The 19,678-nt window shown below is 38.4% G+C and overlaps 1 protein-coding gene across 4 annotated transcripts in view; it reads right to left on the minus strand.

Moving 5' to 3' along the window:
• The window catches only part of SLC7A2 (solute carrier family 7 member 2), a 71,876-nt gene that overhangs the window by 14,486 nt on the left and 37,712 nt on the right, over nt 1–19,678 (minus strand). For 3 of the 4 annotated variants that reach the window (XM_043893488.1, XM_043893486.1, XM_043893489.1), the window contains 6 exons: nt 15,599–15,989; nt 15,003–15,158; nt 10,410–10,575; nt 9,106–9,239; nt 5,521–5,743; nt 3,625–3,764 (listed from right to left, as the gene is read on the minus strand). In XM_043893488.1, the coding sequence (XP_043749423.1) occupies nt 3,625–3,764; nt 5,521–5,743; nt 9,106–9,239; nt 10,410–10,575; nt 15,003–15,158; nt 15,599–15,974 (1,195 nt within the window). In that variant the 5' untranslated portion in view covers nt 15,975–15,989. Of the gene's footprint in view, nt 1–3,232; nt 3,370–3,624; nt 3,765–5,520; nt 5,744–9,105; nt 9,240–10,409; nt 10,576–15,002; nt 15,159–15,598; nt 15,990–19,678 lie in introns of all 4 variants that reach the window. The other variant, XM_043893487.1, reaches the window with a different exon arrangement.

The following is a 19,678-nucleotide window of genomic DNA, read 5'->3' on the forward strand; positions in this document are numbered from 1 at the left end:
TTTCCATCTGCATTCTGAGTTATATCTTGGACAGGATAAGGTCCAATTAAATTATGCTTCAGATAGAATATAAATCCTATCCTGATTAAAACCACACACTCTGACTAAATTTAAACCATTTGGGTCTACCTCCAAGCCCTAATAATGTTAAGAGGCAAAGTATACTTCACATAGTTGAATAGTTAACTTGCAGCTTGCAATTTTTTTCTCCAATGAAGCATCAAACTAGTGACGATATTAACTGGAATTTACCAAATAGTCGTCCTTATCATAATAAGTAGAGAACATCACACCCCACTCATGTGGCACTCCAGACATCTCAGCAATGCTTTCTCTCTTTATGATCTCAAATTATCTTCAATTCAATAGTCCTATGAGACGGGGGCAATCATTTAGGTTCAGCTTTATAGATCAGCATTTGACTGTTTTTGAATAAACCCCAGCAATTTCACATGGTTTAACCTAATAGGATCATTACTCTTTTAAAAGACGGGTTAACTTAGCAATGTTACAACTACTGGGTAGAAGTGGTGTGTGTGCGTGTAAGTCACTCAGTCGTGTCCGACTCTTTGGACCCCATGGACTGTAGCCCAACAGGCTCCTCTGTCCATGGGATTCTCCAGTCAAGAATACTGGGGTGGGTTGCCATGCCCTTCTCCAGGGATCTGCAACCCAGAGATTGAACCCAGGTCTCCTGCACTGCAGGTAGAAGAAGGCTTCAGCTAAACCAATATGCCTGCCCGTGGCCCTTCTAAAATAGCACATAATTTTTTCCTTTTTTTTTTTTTTTAGATTTTATGTGGACCATTTAAAAAGTCTTTATTGAATGTGTTACAATATTGCTTCCACTTTATGTTTTGGTGTTTCAGCCCTGAGGTATGTGGGATCTCAGCTCTCTGACCGGGGATCAAGCCCATACCCCCTGGATTGGAAGATGAAGTCTGAACCACTGGGAAGTCCCACATTGTTTCCTTAAATACATCCCATGCCTTATTTTGAAAAATTTCCATTGCTAGTATAGCTATACATTAGATTACAATTTTAATGTGTCTTGTAAGAATCACAGATAACCTGTTTTAGGAAGCCAAAACAGAAGAAAGTGATAAATTATCCATACAAGCTTTCTGATCTAAGTTAAAAACAAGCAAGAAGTGAGACTACAAAATAGCAAAAATGTAATATTCAGAAAACTAAGATCATAGCATCTGGTACCATCACTTCATGGCAAATAGATGGGGAAACAGTGGAAATAGTGTCAGACTTTTTTGGGGGGGCTCCAAAATCACTGCAGATAGTGACTGCAGCCACGAAATTAAAAGATGCTTACTCCTTGGAAGGAAAATTATGACCAACCTAGATAGCATATTAAAAAGCAGATGCATTACTTTTCCAACAAAGGTCCGTCTAGTCAAGGCTATGGTTTTTCCAGAAGTCATGTATGGATGTGAGAGTTGGACTGTGAAGAAAGCTGAGCGCCAAAGAATTGATGCTTTTGAACTGTGGTGTTGGAGAAGACTCTTGAGAGTCCCTTGGGCCGCAAGGAGATCCAACCAGTCCATCCTAAAGGAGATCAGTCCTGGGTGTTCACTGGAAGGACTGATGCTGAAGCTGAAACTCCAATACTCTGGCCACCTCATGCAAAGGGCTGACTCATTGGAAAAGACCCTGATGCTGGGAGGGATTGGGGGCAGGAGGAGAAGGGGACGACAGAGGATGAGATGGCTGGATGGCATCACCGACTCGATGGACATGAGTTTGAGTAAACTCCAGGAGTTGGTGATGGACAGGGAGGCCTGGCGTGCTCAATTCATGGGGTCACAAAGAGTCAGACACGACTGAGTGACTGAAGTGAACTGAATGTTTCAGTGCACTAAAAATGTTAAAATTATCTTCTTTTAATTATTAATTTCAATATCTTATTATGCTGTCAAATTAAATTCTTTCTAGAGGAAGAAGGGTAAATTTTTTAAAATTCTGAATACATAATAGAAAATTAATGGGCAAGATTTTACAGGAAAAAACAAAAGCTTTTATGGAGTAAATAAAATATGTTATCTTTTGTCAAGATTTATGAACTTTCATTAATATCGCAATGCACTGTTTAATCATAAAGCGGGCTTTACATTGTCTAGTGAAAACTTCATTTTATGGGGGCAGACATCTTAAGCAGTAAGAAAATAAGTAATTTGACCTCCCAACATACATCTTAATAAAGGGCCAAGTTTATTAGAAGACATTTTATAAAGGGCAGTTGTTTAGGAAAATACTTAAGATTCTGAAAGAATCCTATTTCATACATAATTAAATATTAGTATTCTGTAATCTAATTTCCCAACAATTCGGAGCCTCGATAAAATTATCATCTTTGGTCTGAATTTATACTACTAAAAGTGTTTACCGTTTTTTCTCTAAAGCTTGCTAAAGTCCTTCTTTTGCTCCATATAACAGCACCTCTAAGGTCATTCACTCAATCTGCAAAATCTGAAAATTTTCATGTGGAATAAGAATCTGGACAAAAACATTTTGATGGATATTGTGACATGCCAAAAGGGAGGCATCCGGAGTTGTTTTTTTTTGAAAACATGACAATATCAAAGCTCTTGAAAGGAAAAATAGATTCCTAATGGGGTTTATGATAATATAGGTATTAGTAACTCTTAAAGAACTATGATGGGCCCAGGAAATGGGGTTAGCCACCATACGGAGGGCAGTGATAACAACGGCCAAGTATAAATTATCTTTGATATTTCTTATATTTAATTAAGAATGGGTAAACTTTAGCTTTTCAAAAATCCTATGACCATTTAGCAATATTCAACTTATATCCTGGATAACAAACAAAATATTGAATCAATTTTTAATTAACAATTCAAGGATTAAGTAATCATTCTTTAATTAACATTTTGTGTGTGATAATACAATTTTATGGGCTCGTTTCATTGATCTGAAAAGCACTGAATACTTGATACACGATAAAGAACCACTGTACATTTGTTAGAAGCACAAAGGTTAAGGTAACAAAATGGTAACAAATCTCAAAGGGTCAGTTACGAATTTCAGTAGACCACCGCCACCACCATTTGCAGACATGATCCCAATATTCATACCCTAATTTATCAGTGATTTTGTTTTCAACTTACATGCACAGCAAGCAGACCCGCTTTATAAGTCCATGCATGCACATAAAATGATCAAGTCTAATGTTGAAGAATCCTATATTTGTAAAGCTTACCAGAAATGACCCCTGCGGTCAGTGTGGCAGCTACTGGTGACTGCCTCTTACTCACTCTGGCAAGAAATCTAAACAGTAAACCATCCCGGGCCATGGCAAACAGAATTCGGGGTAAAGGAAACATGGAACCCAGAAGACTAGAACAGAAAAATTCATAATCCACAAGTGAGTTATTACAAGTATTAGTCTAGACGAGTCTATACAGGTAAAGACTGGACACACTAGAGTACAGAACCTATACCAAAAAAAATGTTCAAAACAGGAAACATTCAGAGAAGTTATTGATATCTATATATGTCAAAACAGAAAACCACCTAATTTTCCATTTCTTTCCCAGAATCCTTGGTGAAAAAAGATCCCCCTTTACTTAATAAAAGTCAACTCTCTCTCACCTGCCACTGCACCCGATGATAAAGTAGCAATTATTGGTGTCTTCGTTTTGGAATTGATTTGAGCTAGACATTTGAAAAGCAACCCATCCTCCGCCATAGCATAGATTACACGAGGCATTGGGAAAATGGATCCAAGAAGACTGAATAAAAAGCAAACACATGCAGTATGGCAAACACATTCATGCAAGATTACATCACAGAGCTGCAATTAAGTCACTGTATAAAACTCAGCATCACAGCTATTCGTTATTTTTTAAATGTAATATGATTGGGTATTTAAAAATATTAACCGTGGAGCAATTTATTATACTCTCAGAGATAATCTGCTCAGCACAATTATCAGGCTAAAAACAATGCTGCAAAGAATTTGTGCAGGCCCATGATTACTACTGAATTAAAACTAAGTAATTAGATTTAAAAAATTTTTAACTTAGAAAATTTATAAATTGATATGTAATTATAGAAAAGACAGTAATTTAATTTTATAGTATCTAGTCACTTCATTTATTCAATAATTACACATTTACATATATTTTACCATGATTTTTTGATCAAATTTGAAATAATTCTCAGCAAAAGATAATCAAGATAGAAAGAGGAAAAAAGATGAACTTGCTGTAAATTCAGTATATAGAAGCAGCCTGAATTAAATATTAGCAAGAGTGAAGTTTAAGAAAATGATTTTTGCTTTAGCTGTTTTCAATTACTTGTGTGTTTACTGACTACATCATTCCATACATGATTAAGTTGTAAAAAAATTTACAATTTAAGAGAAAATAAGTAAAATACACTTTTTAAACTCCATCTCCTTTATCTTTTAATAAAGCGTGGTTGAGCTTGGCCACAGATAAATCTTTGTCCGTCTCTCTTCTAAAACTATGGTACAAAGTATCTTTACAGTTCAGATTTTTGAAACTATTCAGAATAAACCTTAATATTATCAGATGGCTGAGGATCCAAGAGAGGTAATTTGTAATTGCTGCTTAATACTATCTTGAATACAAAAAAACAAAAAGGATTTTGAGGGGGGATAAAAGAGCTAGCCAGATGAATTACACAAAAAGATTTATTTTTTAAATTTCAGACTTTTAGAAAAATTTCACTTCAAAAAATTAGTAATCAAGCAGAGATTAATTTTCCCTTTGTAACAGTGCTCTAGAGTATAGCACTCAAGTGAAATATGATCACATGTTAAGTTAAAATATGAGTAGCTCAGGAAACTTGAGAAATGAATTATAAAATATTAAAATAAGCAGCTACTGAAAATCTGAACACCTGAGATTCAACTATTCTTATCACACAGATGTATACAAATCTCCACCATTAACCTGAAACAGTAATTTCTATTTCTAGACCAAGTTCACCCTGATCAGTGCTAAGACAAAAAGTTTCAATGTTTCATAATAAGAAGCACCTCACACTTAACAATGCCACAGCATATATTTTTCACAAACACAGACTTGATATTATTTTAAAAAAACAGCAGAAAATGTCAAGTCTGCACATGAGGTCTCAGTTGTCTGTGGCACTGTAAGTAACACCAAAGACAGCAGGGAAACATACTAGTGTAAGTACTGTCAAGTTTTACAGTAAGTTTTACACACATACATATACAAATGTGTAGGAAATATATAAATGTGCGTAAATGCCATATATATCCTCGGAAGCTTGGACCATCATTATCTTTAAAAACTGACTTTTAACAGCTCAGGGGGAAAAGATTTTATCACTTAAGATTTCGATACAGCAATTCTGGGTGAACAATTCAGAGAATACAGTTGTAAGATATGTTTCTCCTATTAGGATTGTTTTTAAAACATACAAAAGCAATTCTGTGGATACCAACTACCTCTGCAGTAACCCACGCAGTCCTGCCCCAAAGACAATGCGATGTACCTTGTTGACAAAGCGCAGAGGGAGCCTGCTGCAACGACGTATTTGGCTGGCCCCCATCCAACGTACTCGAAGGCCACAGGAAGCGGGCTTTTCTCATCCAGGAGGTAGTACGGCATCATCAGTGTTAAAGCTGCCGAGACCCCAAAATAGGCCATAAAGCAAACGAGCAGAGAAGTCACAATTCCAATAGGAATAGCCTTCTGAGGATTCCGGACTTCCTCACCTAAGGAGACATAAACAAAAGACTGCATATTTAATAAAACACAACTAGTTTATTGCAGCGCTGTTTACAATAGCCAAGACAGAAGCAACCTAAATGTCCATCAACAGAGGAATGGATAAAATGCTGTGATATACATATACAATGGAATATTACTTAGTATTAAAAATAATGACATAATGCCACTTGTAGTAACATGGATGGACCTAGAGATTTTCACACTGAGTGAAGTAGATCAGACAGAAGAGGAGAAATAGCATATGACATCCCTTATATACAGAATCTATAAAGAAATGTTACAAATGATCTGTTTCACCCTTGATAATATACATGCTTCGATGCTGTTCTCTCAAAATATCCCACCCTTGCCTTCTCCCACAGAGTCCAAAAGTCTGTTCTGTACATCTGTGTCTCTTTTTCTGTTTTGCATATAGGGTTATCATTACCATCTTTCTAAATTCCATATATATGAGTTAGTATACTGTATTGGTCTTTATCTTTCTGGCTTACTTCACTTTGTATAATGGGCTCCAGTTTCATCCATCTCATTAGAACTGATTCGAATGAATTCTTTTTAACGGCTGAGTAATATTCCATGGTGTATATGTACCACAGCTTCCTTATCCATTCATCTGCTGATGGGCATCTAGGTTGCTTCCATGTCCTGGCTATTATAAACAGTGCTGTGATGAACATTGGGGTGCACGTGTCTCTTTCAGATCTGGTTTCCTCGATGTGTATGCCCAGAAGTGGGATTGCTGCGTCATATGGCAGTTCTATTTCCAGTTTTTTAAGAAATCTCCACACTGTTCTCCATAGCGGCTGTACTAGTTTGCATTCCCACCAACAGTGTAAGAGGGTTCCCTTTTCTCCACACCCTCTCCAGCATTTATTGCTTGTAGACTTTTGGATAGCAGCCATTCTGACTGGCGTGTAATGGTATCTCATTGAGGTTTTGATTTGCATTTCTCTGATAATGAGTGATGTTGAGCATCTTTTCATGTGTTTGTTAGCCATCTGTATGTCTTCTTTGGAGAAATGTCTGTTTAGTTCTTTGGCCCATTTTTTGATTGGGTCATTTACTTTTCTGGAATTGAGCTGCAGGAGTTGCTTGTATATTTTTGAGATTAACCCTTTGTCTGTTGCTTTGTTTGCTATTATCTTCTCCCATTCTGAAGGCTATCACCTTGCTTATAGTTTCCTTTGTTGTGCAAAAGCTTTTAAGTTTCATTAGGTCCCATTTGTTTATTTTTGCTTTTATTTCCAATATTCTGGGAGGTGGGTCATAAAGGGTCCTGCTGTGATTTATGTCAGAGAGTGTTTTGCCTATGTTGGATGCATGAGACAAGTGCTCAGGGCTGGTGCATTGGGAAGACCCAGAAGGATGGGGTGGGGAGGGAGGCAAGAGGGGGGATCGGGAGGGGGAACACATGTAAATCCATGGCTGACTCGTCAATGTATGGCAAAAACCACTACAATACTGTAAAGTAATTAGCCTCCAACTAATAAAAATACGTGGAAAAAAGAAAAAAGAAATGTTACAAATGAACTCATTTATTTACAAAACCGAAAACAGACTTAGAGAAAAAACTTGTGGTTGCCGGGGGGGATGGGTCGAGGGAAGGGATAGTTAGGGAGTTTGGGATGGACGTGTACACACTGCTACATATAAAACGGATAACTAACAGGGACACAGTGCACCGCACAGAGCACTCTGCTCAATGTTATGCGGCAGCCTGGATGGGAGGGGGGGTGGGGAGGATGAATATGTGGGCATGTATGGCTGAGTCCCTTTGCTGGGCACCTGAAATTATCACAATGCTGTTGTTGTTTTTATCACAACTTTATTAATCAGCTATACTTCAATACAAAATAAAGAATTTTTTAAAAAACAAAACATGAATAGGTAAAACATGAATTCTTCTGCTTCACAGTAATTCTACTCAGCTTCTGTCTTTTCTGTTTTCTCAGCTTGCTCCATCTATGCTACATGAAGTTCTCTCTCTTCTTGAGGGTCCTATGCTGTCATAAAAAGATCAGAGCCCAGAGGCAAGAAGAGAAAGCAAGATATCCTGCAAGTCAGTTTCCTCCTTCCAGAAAGAAAAAACATGCTATTCCAGCATCACAAAATGTTTAGATATAGAAAAGCAGTCTTAATCCATTTGGAAAATGATTCATCCACGGAGATTAAACATGGCCTTCTACAGGCCCTTAATTATGAAGGCTCCCAAATACATGGAGACAAACTTCTTCTACTCAGTGCATTGATTTATATTAAATTTTAGTTTAAAAAAAAAATAGTACTTTGGAGATCTTTCTAATAAGAGTTGGCATTTGAAATACCCAAAATACGGTCAATTATAAGGCCCTGCAATACTGTGAACCCAGAGGAAGCACTAGGGAGTGACTGTAACATGATTACTTTTTGTACTGGATAAAGAGAAAAGAACGATCACAATATATTTTGTCCTATTAAAGAAGAAACAATTTAAAAGCATGATCATTATTTGTTACTCACTGTGATAGCACTCGGAGAAGGCAATGGCACCCCACTCCAGTACTCTTGCCTGGAGAATCCCATGGACGGAGGAGCCTGGTAGGCTGCAGTCCATGGGTTGCTAAGAGTCAGACAGGACTGAGCGACTTCACTTTCACTTTTCACTTTCATGCATTGGAGAAGGAAATGGCAACCCACTCCAGTATTTTTGCCTGGAGAATCCCAGGGACGGGGGAGCCTGGTGGGCTGCCGTCTATGGGGTCGCACAGAGTCGGACACGACCGACGTGACTTAGCAGCAGCAGCAGTGATAGCACTTCCAGACCAAAGATTAAAGGCAGTGATTACAACCAACATTTATAAAGTAGCTGACAGCTTGCACAGTATTTTTCATAATGTATTTTGTTGCTGTTTAGTCAGTCAGGCGTGTCTGAATCTTGGGGACCCCATGGACTGTCTCCCACCAGGCTCCTCTGTCCATGAGATTTCCCAGGCAAGAATATTGGAGTGGGTTGCTAGTTCCTTCTCCAAGGGATCTTACTGATTCAGGGATAGAACCCATGTCTCCTGCTTGGCAGGTGGATTCTCTACCACTGAGCCACTTGGGACACCCATACTCTATCTTAGACAACCTTCATAACATCTGAGGGGGAGATTCTGCTCTCCTGATTTTACTAACATGGAACCAAAGCTCGGAGAGTTTCATTAAGGTTCTTTCCACACAGCAGGGGCCACTTCTGGGTCTGGGACAAGCCCTTATTACCCCAAGTTCCACTCTCTTCCCTTGACCTTCTGTTGTCACCCATGGGTATGCATGTGGTTCAAGGAACACTCTTGCCTTCTACACAGAGCCAAGACTCTGCTCTTACCAGTTGTTGCAATGCAGTCAAATCCCACAAAGGCATAAAAGCAGGTTGCAGCCCCAGCCAAAGTTCCTGCAAAGCCATAAGGCATAAAGCCACCAGCCCCATAGACGCTTGTTCCATTTTCAGAAGGTGGGTCCCTAAGGAGGAGAAGAACCACATTGGAATGTCATTTTCCTAGAAAACTGCTTATTCAAGAGATTTGTCTCAAACTCCATTCTTGGAAGGTTACTCTGTTCATCATCTCTTGGAAACTAATATGTACAAAACTAAAAGTAAACCCTGATTTTTTTTCACCCAGTCCTAGAGGATATGATGGTGTTCCCAACAATGGCTCCCTCACCAGTTGCCAGCTCTCAACTGGAGGCTGATCAATAGCATGAGCAGGAGGCTCAGATCCACTTTGGCTGGAACTTACAGCCAGGCAGGATTTTGAGAACAGAGATCCCACCTATGTATGGGCCATGATCTGAAATAAAGACCAGAGACTTTCTCTTACCACAGATAGCGGAGCAGGCTGAGCATTTGAAAAGTTTACTATAAGACATGTGACAAAGTGAAATAAAATTCTCTAATCTTGATAAATAACACTGAAGTTTTATTACATGTTAAAAATTGTATAAAACCAGAATATACTAAATTTTTGCCTCATTAGAATGGCTACAAACAACATAGGTAAATAAAAACATATACATCACTTCATGTAATAGATACTTCTGTAATCTTATTTACACATAGGACTATTAAATTAAATATTAAACTTAAATCTTAGGACGAAAACTTTCATTTGAAAATTCATTTTTGAGATCAAGTTTAAAGTGAAATGTATAGACAATTCTGCTTATGCAATCAATAACATCCTCAAGAAAAAAAAATCAGGCATGAAAATCACTACAAGGTTGAAAGGATGCAGTGGAATCAAATGGTGTCTCCAAAGGGAAAAACAAAAGGATGCATGATCCAAAAATGCTCATTGTTATTTAGAAGTGACAAACATTTGGGGGAAAAAACATTCTTCCAATGGTTAAGATCTCTCATTTCTTCCCTTAAACCCAAAGCCAAACCTGAAGTTAAGAATCAGCAGTTTCACAGCTTGAAACAGCTGCTCAGTGGTGAACATACCTACACACTCGTGCTTTGGGGAAAACCTGGAAAAAGAGTCTTGAAATAGAATAGACCTTCACAAAGTTCTCTGAACTAAAAAATTTGAGAATTGTTGTTCTAGAGGAAAATGTAACATAAGACAAAAGCAGGCAAATTAAAAAAAAAAAAAAACTCAAAATAGGAGGGAAAAAAAACAAATGTTTTACCTGGCACTTGCAGATATATTTTTGAGAAAGTCTTCACTAATCTTCCAGTTTGCCACATTTCCTTTCACAAACCCAGCAACCATAACAAAGAGAAGCACCAGGATATTGACAGCTGTGAAGATTTTATTCACCCAAGCAGACTCTTTCACTCCAAAAGATAAAAGACCTATGGAAAAATAAAGGGTGCTTTCATTTTTACCTCACCTTTAGGAAAAGGCTACAGCAGTTTGAGACAGTTACAGGTTTTAGGATATTATTTCAGCAGGATTCATATATTTAACTGACACTATCCCTTTCTGTGGAGAGTTTTCACTCAGTCACCTAAGTGTATACAGAACTAAAGATTTCAGAATGCAGACTGTGCTCATAGCCGGGAGATTTCACACTCTCCAATTAATGAATACATTTAGGAACTGGGTATTATGACCAATGGGCGGGTAGAGGAGCATGCTAAGTCATCTCACTCGTATTTGACTCTTTGCGACCCATGGACTGTAGCCCGTCAGCTCCTTTGTCCATGGGATTCCCCAGGCAAGATTACTGGAGTGGGTTGCCATGCCATTCTCCAGGGGATCTTCCTGACCCAGGGATCAAACCCACCTCTCCTGTCTCCTCTACTGACAGGTGGGTTCTTTACCACTAGTGCCAAGGGAAGCCCTAGCATTTCAGACAGGCAGATGTGCTAGTAACATCAGGAATCATTCACAGGTGGGCAGGGCCAGGTAGAGGTAAAGTAACTTAATTTTAATGAAATGCTATTCTTAAAAAAAGCAATTTCAAGGTTAATGGCTGCAAAATTTTGAAAGAAAATTTTCTTTCTCTTTGCTTTCAATCATATTTTCTGCCTCCTACTTACAGAATACATTAAACAAAGTAACTCTTCAACTGTCACTCCAAAGATTTTATTGAATCAATTCTCTTAATAGCTTTATTTTTATATTTTGATTGTAAAGGCAATCAATTTCCTACTCAAGTAACTTGAAAATACAGAAAAAAAGAAAGAAAATAAAAGATCAAGTGTAATCTCCTCTTCAGAATTTTGCGCGCGCACACACACACACACACACACACACACACACACACACACATTTCCATGTCAACAAATATATAATTTTTTTTTTAACAGCCACATACTCTTCTAATCTATGGATACACTATACTTTACTCCTATATTTACAAACAGGTCATTGTTAGTTTCTTACAACTATAAATAGTACTGACCTAATCATCCTTTTACAAATATCTTTTAACACCTTCTAATCATTTCTTTACAATAATTTTCTACAAGGTAGCACCATATCAGTGATATACACTTTACATACGACTTTTGGTTCATACTGTCAGAACAGTTTCCAGAAAGTTTGGCCAGTTGAAATTGTCCATTTTTTCCCATTAGGTTATTCTTATTTGTACTGATTTATAAAGCTTATTTATACAATAATGCTATAAGCTCTCTGATTGTACATGTATACAGCATGTTTTTCCCAAGTCATCATGCACTTTTTTGGGGAAAGAAGACCATTATACTATTGCCATTTATTACCTAGACTCAAGCGTGCTAGGGGCAAACACACGGGCAGTGCGTGTGTTGAAGAGGAAATCAACAGGCCGGGCTGGCTCCGTGATTACAAAGCCAAGTGATGTGGAGTCGATTATAATCTGATGGACTCCACCTACCACATTAATTAAGTGAATTATGCACTTAAATAATTTTTAAGTTCCCTTATAGTTCTAAATTTCTACAATTTTGTATCTCCCAAATTACAAATATTAAAACAATGTGGTTAATTTGAAATATGGGCTAGCCTATTTCTCCAATAAAAGAATGACAAAGGTTTTGCTGAGTTTTATTTTACTCTGTTAACAAGAAGATTCAGTTTTTATGGCAGACACTGCTTGTGGTCTACCTAATTATCATGTAATAATTTTAATTTTAACCTTAGTGTTGATAACACATGTAAGAAAATTTTATAGTATAAATTTTTCCTCTAGTTTCTACCTCTAGGAAGATTAATGTTAACCCCAAAACATTCATCTTTATTTCCTTCCAGTCCTTTCCTGATTGTATCTATCTTATTAATATTTTAATCCATCCTGTATAAGGTATGAATTATGGATCAAAGAAAGTTTACCTTTTACTGTTGGGGGAATAAGTGTGATGAAAGGCTTATAATCACATATTTACTTGTATGTATACCACCCATGTCAAATCAGCAAAATTATACAAGTAGGGATGAGAATGCTGAATTTCATCCCCAGAATTATACAAAAATACAACTCTATTAGCAACATAAAGGAAAACCGCATGGTCAGTATAATTATTGACTCTCTCTGTACAACGGCTGACTCTGCAATTGTCTGTCAGATTAGGAAACACTATGCAACTATACACCTTGGAAATACACACAATACCGCTATAAGACTTTGGAAAATAACAAAGCCACTTCCACGGTTTGTTTCCCAATACCCCAAGTGTGCTCTCATTCTGAAAGCCCCAGCTCCCACCAGGAGACCAGTTACCTCTTGAAATTCTGCCTATGCTTCCCTTGTATCATTAATAAAAACAACAGCCTCAGTTGATAAGACAATTGACATTACAATATGAATAAAGATTATAGCAGGAGGTTTTGGTCTTCAAAGTTTCTAAGAACAAAGTTAGCCTGTAATCTTGGCCTGTCCTGAAAGAAAGGCATGATGCTCGATGAACTCAGGACATAAGACGCAAGCCAAGGCCCGAGTCTTGCCATGGAATTTAATGACGGGAACTGTGTCACAGCTACATGCTTCTCATCATTTAGAGATTAAAGCTGAATATTTAAGGTCACTGAAACCATCCCTAAATAAAGTGTGGTGTAAGTAATTTAATGTTACTAGGCTGTTGAGAAACCAAAACAAACAAACAAAGCCTAACACCTGTGGAAAAACCACTGATGCAATTTTTTCTGACATTAGGAGGAAAATATCAAATAATTAGGACCTATAAATTTTGTTCATGTCACGAACCCTGTCCCTGCATAAAACACCAAATTAACGGCTAACATTTTAAGGGGCAAAGCTATTTTTAATTATATAATTTTTAAAATATGTTTTGATATGAACCATTTTAAAAAATCTTCATTGAATTTGCTACAATGTTGTTTCTGTTTTATGTTTTGTTTTTTTGGCCATGAGGCATGTCCGATCTTAGCTTCCCCGACCAGAGATCAGACCCTCAACCCCTGCACTGGAAGGCTAAGTCTTAACCACTGGACTGCCAGGGAAGTTCCTTAATTATATAATTTTATAAGGAAAAATTATAGAAAGAGAGGGAGAAAGTAACTCGAGATAAGGTTGGACAGGAATGCAAGAGTATATCAAGCAGAAAGTAGAAACAGACATGAACTTTATTCTTAGTGCAATGCTTGATGGGTTTAGCAGGAGTACAAGGTAGAATGACAATCAAAATTGAAAATGTTCAAATAATTAAAATAAATATCAGGCAGGGATGAGCTGTGTCTACAAAATGAAACTGCCTGCCATTTAAGTGCTTACTATGCATCAAGCAAGAAGCTTGCACAGATAAACACTGACATCCTCACTTTATGGATGAACAAACTAAGTCATGGAAAGATTAAGTCATCCTATGTTCCACAGATAGGAAGCAGCAGAGTAGAACTGAAAACCTGGTCACTCTTGATTCTAAATCCTCTGCCTTTCTAAACCACTATGCTACACAACTGATGAAAATGGGAAAATTCTAGCATCAAGTATGTTTGTTTACATAATGTCTGCATCAAAAAAATGACAGGTGGTTTGAATATGCTCCCTTTTCAACCAGATGTCTACATTCTATAGGCATAAATAGAAAGACTGAATTTCTTCTAGAAACAGTATGCTTGCAAACATCTTTAGTTGTAACTGACAAGATGAAATAATGTCCCAAATTTTACATTCTTCCTTATTTTGAAACTTTGTAGCCATTTCCACAAATCTCCGATTCGTATTATAAAATTGATGTACCTTGTCTGATTATTTAGTGCCTTCCAGGTATCATTTATCTCCGAAGTACCAATACTATTTCTACAGTTCTGTATAATTTAGATTTCTTTATGCATACACAGCATTTTATTTATTTATTGGCTGTGCTGGGTCTCTGTCACCAGTTGTGATGAGCGTGGGCTGCTTTCCAGGTGCAGCGTGCCAGCTTCTCACTGCGGTGGCGTCTCTTGTTGCTCGAGAGCATGAGGGCTCGGGAGCTGGGGCTCCCAGGCTCCAGAGCACAAGTTTAGAAGTTGCGGCAAACGGGCTTAGTTGTTCTACGGCATATGGGATCTTCCCAGACCAGGGATCAAACCCACGTCTGCTTCACTGGTGGGTGGATTCTTTACCACTGAGGCACCAGGGAGGCCCTAGATTTATTTTTGAAACATGCCTATCACATAAGACAAAATGTGATTCTAGGTAGTGACGAGGCCCACAGATCTCCAACAGTAACTTCTGTGTGTAAATATCTTGCCTAGCCCTGGCACTTCAGCCCAAAATTCAGCGGTAACCTATTTTCCTGGGACAACTAATCTGGCTCGCCTTAGGGAGAAGTGTAACTGGTTTTCTTACCTGCAAGAAGTAATATAAGGCACACAGCAAAGAAGTCTGGATACTCTGCAAGGCCAGTATAATTCATTTTGAAGTATGTCCGGAAAAACTGACCGATCTGCTTGCTAAGAAGTTCATCAAAAGTGCCACTCCACGCCCTTGCAACACTTGATGTTCCTTCCAAACCACAGAATATACAAGGTCAGTGGGAGAAAATTAATACCATCTTGTACGCCTCTATTCTAGGACAAACATGAGTTAGTTCAGACAGAATTGAAAATTTTCAACACATATAACATCTCACAATAGCAAGCAAATGCTCAAGTCCATAACTGTGGAATCAGGTAACTTTACTTGCATTAAAGAACTGTTGTCTTTTAAGAAACAGATTTTCAAGTTCACTAAGGGACATATTCAGGGAAAAAAGCAGAATCACCGAATTTTGTGATTAGGAGTCACTGAGAGATCACAAAAATGAGACACACAGGGAGTAAGTGATATACTCAGATCGCCTAGGCGCTAGTTAAAGCAGACCCTACACAAAACCCTAAGGCCGCTGACTCAGGAGTGTTATTTCTACCATCCTAACCAATTAGGTTGAGTTTTTGGAAACATACCTATCACATAAGATAAAATGAGATTCCAGCCAGTGATGAAGGCCCACAGTTCTCCAACAGTGACGTAAGTGTACAAGTAGGCAGACCCAGTCTTGGGAACTCGGGCCCCGAATTCCGCGTAGCAAAGACCTGCCATCACGGAAGCTAGGGCAGCAATGAGAAAGGAGACCACGATGCTGGGGCCAGAGTCCGCTTTGGCCACCTCCCCGGCCAGCACGTAGACCCCGGCGCCCAGCGTGCTGCCCACCCCCAGGGCGATGAGGTCCACGGTGGACAGGCAGCGACACAGTTTGGTATCTTCTAAACTGTCCAGAGTGACGATTTTCCTCCGGACCAGACATCGGGCAAAAGACAGCGCTGCTCTACAGGGAATCATTCTGAAGACGGCAACCTGAGGAAGAGAAGGGACGGCGTTAAAAGCTGGTCTGGAATCCTCTCTCCAGTTCCCTGCCCAGCTTCCCGGCAGCTGTGGCACCTGACTGCTTTTAACTTGATGCTGGAGGTATGGCCCGGAGCAGTCAGGAGGGTTAAATACACTGTGTCAAGTCACTTCAGTCATGTCTGACTCTTTGCAACCTCATGACAGGCTCCTCTGTCCATGGGATTCTCCAGGCAAGAATTCTGGAGGGGGCTGACATTTCTTTCTCCAGGGCATCTTCCCAACCCAGGGAATCCTGAATCTCTGGGGAGATTCTCCAGGGAATCCCCATCTCTAAAGGGATAGAACCCGAATCTCCTGCATTGGCAGGCTGGTGGTTCTTTATCTCTAGCGCCACCTGGGAAGCAATAAGCCCAAGCTGTGATTTTCTGAGTGCACTTTCACGTGGTCTTTTAGAAGGGACTGCCCCAAGTGGCTTTTTTGGGGGGCAAAGGAATTGGAACCATGGGCAATTAAAAGGATTTGCCATTTTTGTGTGCTATTGCAACTTTTTAATAGATAATTTTATTTGAAAATTTAGTTAAACCATGTTGGGATAGAAACTTTTACACAGCTTTTTGTTTGTTTTTGTCTTTTGTTTGTTTTGCTTTTTGGCTGTTTGGCATGTGGGATGCCAGTTCCCCAACTAGGATTTGAACCCACACTCCCTGCATTAGAAGCATGGATTTCTAACCACTGGAGGGCCAGGGAAGTCCCTGTTGTTGTAATTTTTAAAGCTATGTCAATAGAAATAAATTCCAAGAGATATCTCATTTATCCTTGCAGCAAGCAAAGGGGTAAATCACCTCATCTTTTTGTTTCTCTCTGTCTTGTCTTCAATCATTTCTTGAACTCACATGTTTTAGACCTTATTACACCCCAGGGATTGTATCTAGACTACACTCCTAAGATTATGTCTAGAATGGTGTGAAACACAGGAACGGCCCCTAGCTTTACAGGACTTATAGTCTAGTCAAAGCCTAAAAGTAGGTAAAAACATCATCATTATGTGGTCTACAGCTTTGTCAATCACTTGTGAGCTCTGCTTTCACTTCATTCTGTTCATTTAAATGTAGAGCCACTTGAACCTTTTAGAATTAAAAAATTTCCCCCCAAACATCCTGTGTGCTATGCTGTGCTTAGTCGCTCAGCCATGTCGGACTCTTTGCAACCCATAGACTGTAGCCAACCAGGCTCCTCTGGCCATGGGGTTCTCCAGGCAAGAACTGTGTAGCGGGTTGCCATGCCCTTCTCCAGGGGACCTTCCCAACCCAGGGATCAAACCCAGGTCTCCCGCATCGTGGGCAGATTCTGTACCAACTGAGCCAACAGGGAAGCCCAAAACATGCTCAGAGATTTTTAAATAAAACTGCTATTCAATTATGCCTAAAGTATGAATTTGTAATAAAACACATGTTTATTTATATTTACTTATGATTTCTAAGTAAATAAATAAAGCCAAAGTCCATGCCTAGTATGATATGTTCTTTTTTAAATGGAATGAAAGAGGTAGATAGAAAGTCTTACTCCCCACACCTTACAGGTCCCAATTATCTAACACTGAAAAACAAAGTATGGATTGAGTAAGGGGAAAAATATACATATTACATAAAAAGTCTGAAGCACAATATACCAAAATATTAACAGTAATGACCTTTGGGTGGAAGGCTAATTTTTACTTCTATGTATTTCATATAATATGTATTATATTGCTATCATGTGTTTCTAAATTTATCTCCAATGAATATGTACAACTTATGTGAAAAAGAAATATAAAAATTAAAAGGCCATATATGGCCTTGTCTATGAAGACATATAACTCAGCAGACTAGGAAATAACTGAAAAATAGGGAATATAATAGTATATGCAGCTTCCCAGTCAATAAAATTAAATGTATTTAACTTTTAGAAGTTCAAAGTCACGTTTACCAGTTCTACTGCACAATGATCTACAGAGACTGTTATCCTTTCAATCTCATTATAATCATTGTCAATAACCTAAACTCACGAGATCACAGCTTGATAACTCCTCTGAGGAACTTGGGAGTTTTCTATCCTAAGAAATAAACTCTGGAAGTCTCCTCAACTTAATCTCCATAAAAGAAAACTATTATCAAAATGTATTTCATTAAAAAATACTAAAAATAATAAAATACATTTTCTATTCATGCTTGCTAAATCACTTCAGTTGTGTCCAACTCATTGTGACCCTATGGACTGTAGCCTGCCAGGCTTCTCTGTCCATGGGATTCTCCAGGCAAGAATACTGGAGTGGGTTGCCATGCCGTCCTCCAGGGGGTCTTCCTGATCCAAGGATCACACCCACACCTCTCACGTTTCTTGTACTGGCAGGCGGGTTCTTGACCACTTGTGCCACCTGGGAAGCCCCACGTTTTCTATACTGAATCTCAATGACTTGTGCTCCTAAGAGAACAAATTTCTGGGATGTGAATAGTCTAGTTTCATGCTAACTCTAGGATAAAAAGCTAACTCACCCAACATTATTCATTCATGAATATAAATGCAAGTCCTTGATGTTGATAGCGACTGATTCAAAGGATATAGAGAAAAAAATCAAAGAGAAAAACAAAAATGAGTGAAAAGTTCCTTGATGGTAAAAATAAAGTTTTACACATCAGCCTCTTCCAAACCACCTGAAGGAGTGCCAAGAAGGGCGTTTCACAAATAGTTGCCGAAAAACTCACAAATAGAGATGTATCTCCAATTTGCCAATATCTGCGCTTCCGAAGTCAAAATCTATCAAACTTCCGTAAGTCAAGTGTGTATCAATTTCTACCCGTAGGTAGTCCTTAAATAGTTATTTCTATTATAACACATCTAGAAGATAAGGGAGAGAAGTGTCTTGCTTAAAGGAAAACCAAGTAAAAAGCTGAAGTTATACAAAGGCCAACTGAGGTACGAGGAGGAGAACTGAAGGTATATTACTAAATGCTGACCTTCGGTACCATTTAAGTGTTTTTACACAAGAGATGTGCAAAGATCAAGAATTAGGAATAACTGCCAACTAAAAAGTACTCAGAAACGAAGACCCACTGGTGAATTTTAGTCATGATTTAAGATAATGTGAAAATTGGACAATTCATACACAACTTTAGGAAACAGCTGATATACAGAATGAGGCATAACTATTAGTCATTAACTAAATAAAACACAGGGCTTCCCAAGTAGCTCAAACAGTATCCTTACTGCAATGTGGGAGACCTGGGTTCAATCCCTGGGTTGGGAAGATCCCCTGGAGAAGGGAATGGCAACCCACTGCAGTATTCTTGCCTGGAGAATCCCATGGACAAAGGAGCCTGGTGGGCTACAGTCCATGGGGTTGCAAAGAGTTGGACATCACTGAGTGACTCATACACACACAAATAAAACACTCTCTTAATAAAGTGATTAATTAATATTCAATATTATGAATAAAAGACAAATTTTAAATCTATTGCAAAGGGATCTGGAAGGAAGCAAAAAAAACTAAAAACAAAAGGATAGGATTGTAGGTGAGCTTTTATTTATTTTTAATCCCTTCTTTGGTAGTATGGTCACCATGTTATTTTTGAAACTTCTATTAATCACAAAGTAACATAAAAATAAAAAAGAATAAGCAAGTCAACCAATAAACAAACCTTCTTTGAAATGCTAAAAACAGG

The sequence above is a fragment of the Cervus elaphus genome, chromosome 32 (genome assembly GCF_910594005.1).
Source record: "Cervus elaphus chromosome 32, mCerEla1.1, whole genome shotgun sequence".
Taxonomy (NCBI): domain Eukaryota; kingdom Metazoa; phylum Chordata; class Mammalia; order Artiodactyla; family Cervidae; genus Cervus; species Cervus elaphus.